General features: G+C 28.0%; 1 protein-coding gene across 1 annotated transcript in view; it reads right to left on the bottom strand.

The window, feature by feature from the left end:
* LOC111628314 (aminoacyl tRNA synthase complex-interacting multifunctional protein 2-like) overlaps window positions 1-7,155 on the bottom strand; it is a 20,669-nt gene that overhangs the window by 3,528 nt on the left and 9,986 nt on the right. The window contains exons 2-4 of the mRNA XM_023372080.1: window positions 6,043-6,201; window positions 2,337-2,562; window positions 1,716-1,791 (exon numbers count right to left, since the gene is read on the bottom strand). Of these exons, the coding sequence (XP_023227848.1) occupies window positions 1,716-1,791; window positions 2,337-2,562; window positions 6,043-6,201 (461 nt within the window). The remainder of the gene's footprint in view (window positions 1-1,715; window positions 1,792-2,336; window positions 2,563-6,042; window positions 6,202-7,155) is intronic.

The raw sequence follows: 7,155 nt of genomic DNA, 5'->3' as shown, positions 1-7,155 counted from the left end.
ACGTTTACGCACCGATTTGATTTTTTATATCTATGTTTATAATTTAAGAGGTTTCAAATCTAAAAACTTTCCATACAGCTATTAGAGAGGTTGCAGCCGACGTTTTCATTGCGAAAACGTGTACGTCAGACGTTCGGCGCCGCCTTCCTGCGCGCCTAGAAGTTTGACAATGGTGTTTGTAGTGGAATCATGCTCGACATTCCAAACACCATTGTCAAACTTCTAGGCGCACGGGAAGGCGCCGCCGAATGTTCGACGTACACGTTTTCGCAATGAAAACATCGGCCGCAACCTCTCTATTATTATATATCTGATTCTGTTTTGATTGCTGCAGTCAAATATCAAGGAGCTCGATTAGTAGGACAGTGAAGATCTAGGAAAATAAGATATTGCTATCATCCACTTGACGAATATCCAGTCTTTTTGGCATCCATCTAGAATCACAAAAACTGTATAAGATACTTATTCAGTTTGATCATCCTGATATAGCAGAGCTTGGTAGAGATTATTTATATGATAAAAGAATAGCATGCTACATGGAAATTCAGTTCAATTATTAATGTTGAATCATAGCTAGTCTATAAATCATGGACTATTTGTATTATGAAAAATATGATGATAATGATCTTATCACTTGCAAATTATTTTAAAAACATCATCATCATATAAATTATTTTTGAAATATTTATAATTAAAAAATATCAGCAATATCTGTATAACAAATATTATTTATTTCTATATTTCTATTTTGTTTACATATTGCTGAATTAAAAAATCAAACTCTTATCAAATTAAATACATCTAATACTTTATTGTTTCTTGTTCTTTATTTTGTTCTTTGGGAGTATACACAAAATTGCTAACTTGTAAGTAGAACTTATCACACAGGAACACTATTAGAATAAAATTATATTATATTATGAATAGAATAAACTTTATTTTGTACAATGGAACAGATATGCATTTTGGGTTGATGAAATCTTAAAACAAATAAAACAACTAAAAATCTTTTTAGCTGTTTTATTTGCATTTTAAGGTTTTATGTCATTTTCTACATTGTTAGCAAGTTATAACTTTTACAGTTTTACTAGTTTAACCCTCTTTTTACCCTGTTGTTTTAAATCCTTTCTTATTCCAGCAGTCACATGCAAATATTATTTCAGTTTTAACAAATGTACAATATGGACTGAAGAGGAGCATATTTTATTCATCTAATAGGGTTCTCATGATAAGTTCTACTTAGCAATTTTGTGCTTACTCCCAAAGAATACAACTAAATTTATTTAGGATATCATAATACCACAGTAATTTTACTTAATACAATAACTACTAACTACAAGTTAACTCATATAATACCACAGTAATTTTACTTAATACAATAACTACTAACTACAAGTTAACTCATATGTGACAGTTTCTTTTAGGATGCCACCTACATGTTATCTCAAGAAATGTGATTTGACCTACAGCAAACATACTTGTAGTGAATAAATGTTAATAATGGATAGTGGGCATCTGGACAAAGAATTGAAAACAATTGTAGCACCACAGAACAGAATATTTATTTTGAGAAAAACAGAAAAAATTTACACAATAAAATATACAGTAAAATATACAAAGTCAAAATAGTGTGAGGAAAGTGATTTTAGCAATAATAGGTTTGCAGTCAATGTGTTAAATCAATTGAAATAAAAATAAATTTAAAAATATATTACCTTGCAATATTTATTTCACCTTTAATAGCTGCTTGCATTATTGGGCTTATCATCATTTCTGGATCTTTTCCAACAGCTGAAATTTTAATAAAAAGATATTAATGAGTTTTTAAATATAAAGTTATTGAATATTCTCAAAATCATAATTAGATAAAATGTCCAAAAAATAATTGTAAAATATTTAGTTTTAAAGAATTAATAACAACTGAATTTCTAAGTAAATAAAAATAAACATACTTAATTAATCAATAATTCAAATGGCATAAATTATACTGAAAATCTATTTTACTATCAAAATTATTTTCATCTAATAATGTTCAATTAAATAAACAATAACATATCAATAATTTAATTTTTATTGAACGTATCAAAATAAATGATTTATAAAATGTTCTTTTATACACATTCTATTTCATGATGATAAATTAATAAATTATTTTTAGTTTGCTTAATTAATTATATAAAAATGACAAACAAAATATAGCTAAAAAATGTAGAAAAACATCAAGCATGTTTTCATTACTTGATTATAAGGTATGAATGAATGAGTAAGTACAAATGATTTCAAGCGCATTTTTACAAATAAAAATATGTCAATTTAATAAAATAACAAAAACTTACTTTCTTTCCAAATTAAAGTAATTACTATTTGATGATTAGTTCTTAAATCATCCGAATTATCTCCTTCTAATAATTTCACATGATCAGGTAAAGATATAACCGAAGAATGAATGTGGATGTTTAGTAGTATGTTTGACTGTTTTTTCAATAAGCGGCAAAGTATCCACACGCTTAGAGGGGGATGATTTGGATTAGCATTTATCACAATATCCTGATATTTACTCATCTGTAAAACAAATGGAAAAAAAATATGGTTTATACAATATTCATTGATATAATAATTACTTTATATAAACAATAACTCCACAAATACAATTTGTGATTACAGTCAAACAATCTGCCAAATCATAAGGATATAATAAAGCTAAGTTAAAAATTAGGTATGAAGTAATTTGTCTAGAGCAGGGGTCACCAAACTATGGCCCGCAGGCCACATCAGGTCCCGCGAGGTCAGTTCATCTGGCCTGCCACTGCGCTATGCCACAAATGAGGTAAAATGTAATTATATATCTGGAAATATCATAGTTTGTAGATAAACTTATTATGTAAGAAAAATAAAAATAAATGTAAGAAAAAATGCCAGAAGTGGTCCGATCTTTTTGCATCTGACAGTAATATAATTTTTGGGAAAATCAGTGAAATAAAAAATTCGGCAACTTTTGCAACTTTGTATATCAGAGTGCTTTTTGCGTAAGTACCTGCAATGAAGTTTCTAAGAATAAAGATTACGAACTCGCTGCAGTGATTGTGTTTGTGTATTGGTAAATAAATATGTTTTCGTCTTTATTTTTTGTGTATTCACTGTACTGTATTGAACAAAATGGTTATGCAGCCCGCACTTGTCATTCTCTCAGTTATCTGGCCCACTGTGAAAAAAGTTTGATGACCTGTGGTGTCTAGAAGTAGGTGGTTAAACTGCCATCTTATGATAAATTTAATAATTACAATAAATTCATTTTAATTTAAAATTTCTGGAAGAAAAGAATTAGCCTGGAGTAGGACTCAATCAGATGAACATCTGGGTAACATAAGTGGCAATGCATCTGCAAAGTTGGAAGTCCTGCTCTGAGCCAATTCTTTTCTTCCATAAATTCTAAATTAAAATTAATTTATTACAGTTTTTAAAATTATCACGAGATGGTTACCTAAACACCTGCCTCTAGACAAATTACTTCATATCTAATTATTTATTAACTTAGCCTTATATCCTGATAATTTGGCAGATTGTTCAGCTATAATTATTTTATACTATTCAAATTTTTCTCCATTATACTATAAAATTTTCATATAAGAAAACATATTTCTTTTTATAAAATTTTGAAAATGTTTTAAATCTAATTTTGATATTTTCATTTTATTCAAATACTTCACTGAAAGAAACTTCCACTTTAAACAACGCTTGCAGATTTTACGAACAGAACAAATTGCACTATAGGTGAACTTAATAAAGAACATTATTTTTGAACTGTAAGACTAAATATCTGCATCCATAATTCCAGTATAATAAGTCCTGTTAATATATAGAATGTACTAGTATACAAAATAAATTATAAATAGTGTTAAAAAAGGACAAAAAGGCATAATAATTAAATAGAACAAATTGCACTTATTGAATAAATATAATAGAAAACATAACACAATTATATTTTAGTAATATAAATTTCAAAAATTTAATAATTAAAAATGACATCACATTAAATTATATGCTATTTTTTGATCATAAATGTATTAAGATATGTGTCAGAGTTGGCATTAATTATTTGCTTTAGAGTAACTGAATTTATTCTACATTTAATTCCTTTTTAATATTGTGTCAGTAAATCTTATTCTTTATTTTATCCTGTAGAATCAATAATTATACATTGAAGCAATATATGTTATTACTATTATCTTTTACTAAAAATGAAAATAATATTGTTAGCAATGACTACATTTTTAGTTTTTGAGCCAAATATTTTTATTGCATAACAATATATTTAAAATAATCACTTCTTTGATTAAATTTGACATTCTCTTGCTTAAAAATTTGGTTGAAAAATTGTCTAGAAAGGTATCAAATAAATTTTATTAAATCTAGCATATAAAGTTAATTATTCTGAATTAACAAAATATCCAAACTAAATATAACAACAACAACAAAAAATATAATAAATGTTAGAGTTCAATACCTTATAAGCCATACTAAGGGTGTATATGCAAATATTACTCGACTTCAAAATTAATTAATGTCTTTAAGAGCCCTTCCTGTGAATTGCTTTGGTCTGTTCAATGTGAACTCCTTTCAATTTTTCAACAAGCCTACATCGCTGTTTCCATGAGTCAAACACTTTTTACATTTTTCGGGTGTTACATTTGATTATTCATCTCTAGTACATTCCAAAGCCCACTTAGAATCGTAGCATATTGATGGAAAAGTTGTTATGAAATCCTAAACAGAAGTGCAAATGGCTGATGTCTGGCAATTTAGTAGGAATATCCAATTTATTTCATATAAGTGGAACCTTTAGATGCTTTAAGATGTTCAAGACATTCCTCAGTTTTCTTTGCAGTGTGAAAAGAGGCTTTTTCATGATGGAATGCAACTTCGTCCATCTCTCCCAGGTACATGTGAAGAACTTCTCTTTCTAAATATGGCTTCAGTACATTGCTGATATAATAGTTGGCATCCACCTTAACTTTATTTGGGACTTTTATAAGAGGAAGTGCCCCTCTTCCAATCATTCCACTGACGATCACGAACCTTCTGGCTAACTTTTGTAAAACTTCGTCAACCAACTTTCAGGAATGTTTTGACCAGGAAAAGGGTAACAGATGTTCTGAACTTGATTGCAGTAGCTTAAATAGAAATATGCTTTCAATCTCATCACAAATTCTGATCTACCTGCTGCAGCTGTCACTCTTCAGTTTGCAAGCATTTATCTTGCAATTTTTTGTTCTACAGAAAGACAATGTACTTTAGTCTTCTGTACTTTTGTTGCTTTCAAATCCTTATGAATTACATTTTGTACAGTTCTCTGGCAAGTTCAAATCTGCTTGGCAATGTTTCTGATCCTTGGAGGATTTAGTGTAGGCAATAGTTTGCAATCTTCTCAATATTAGCTTTGCAGCATGCAGGCCTAGGCTTTGAACAAAGTTTTAAATAACCTTCATTTTCTGCATTACCAGTTTTTGTGCAGCACCATTTTTTCAAATTTTTTACACAAACAATTTTACGACATCAAAAAGAATTATGGGTAACCACAAAAAAGTCTCATGAATTTTGTTGCCAATTAAAAGATATAACACAACAAACTTGAGTAATATTTGAATATACATCCTTGGTATTTGACAACCTCAGAGAAAGAATGATTCATGTCAGTAAATTATAATTTTGAGATAATTAATAAAAACTTTTTACATAATATATTCCGTATTTTCTTCTTTTTTGGCTGGAATATATCCAAGCCTAAAAAGGATATAAATTAGACTTTGATCTGTTTTGTATCAGATAAAGCAATTGTTTTTAAGCAAACTCCACATGTTAAGATTATAACACCAAAAACTGGACTTGATCATCTTACATATGATGTTGCAAAATGATTTTATATTCAATCAAACTGAATTATATACAAAAGAATTTATTGTTCAAGTAACAGTGTATATATTGTATATATACACATTGAAATAAAACTCTATTTAGAGTTGAAGACATTATTAATTTACTTACAGCAATAGGAAAATCAGTTAATTTTGGGGTCACTTCAAGTACTGTTCCAAAATCTGTATCAATTTCATCATTCATTTCCATCAACTTCATTTCTAGAACTCTTAACTTGTCCAATAAATTTTCTTGTTGTTTTGCTAGATTCAGTAATTCATTAGATTCCTAATAAAATAAAAACAATTTTACTTTTTATTCTTTATAATTTTGTTCACAAATATTTCAGAGTAAAATCTATAATATATATTAAGTTTTGCTAATTGATTAATGTAAATTTAAAAAAAAGCAAATTACATTATATAAATGATATTAAAAAAATAATTAATGATTTCATTTTATGTAAATTTTCCAACATAATAATAGGCAATTATTATCTAATAAGCTAATAAAGACTAAATTCCATAACTTTTATTATTATATGAAGGAAAGTACATAATTGAAAACAGGATAATTTTTCATATATACGTGAAATTTCATATCTAATTAAACATTAAATTTAAAACAGTTTATTTTTATATAAACTTTATCAATGTTAAAAGTCTTTTATGAGCCATCCACACATCACAGCATTTTAATGTAACAAAGTGCTTTAATTAAAAAAGTAAAATTTTTTCCATCTTAAAACAACTATAGTTGATCCATAATAGTAAAAGAACTACCATAGTATATAACAGGGGTGGCCAACCTGCGGCTCTTTGAAGGATTATTTGTGGCTCACAATACATGTACCAGAGTTCCCTTTTCATTTCTGTTATTATATTTTTAAAAATTATTATCGTTCCGTATGTGTTTCAAAATGTCTTTTAAATTACTAACAACAAATATGAAAGCCTAAGTGCAACATTGTAACAAATTTCATTTCCGTCCAAGTTAAGAATGATATGACTCAACGAAAACTGTGCGAACGAACATAAACAGTGGCGTAATCGTCCGACTCCAGACCGATTTTGAATTTGTAAACTGTCATTGCAACGGACAGTTGACATTGTGCTCTGGAGGAAACAATTTGTATCACTCTTGCTACGGATATAATTTGTATTCTGGAATTTTTTGCATACCTTTTTAATACGTATTTAATTGCGGCTCGCGAAAAATTTCAAATTTTGAAAAATGGCTCGG

The sequence above is a fragment of the Centruroides sculpturatus genome, unplaced genomic scaffold (assembly GCF_000671375.1).
Source record: "Centruroides sculpturatus isolate CEXI.00-Female unplaced genomic scaffold, Cexi_2.0 scaffold65, whole genome shotgun sequence".
Lineage (NCBI taxonomy): Eukaryota > Metazoa > Arthropoda > Arachnida > Scorpiones > Buthidae > Centruroides > Centruroides sculpturatus.
This window is presented reverse-complemented; position numbering and strand designations above follow the sequence as displayed.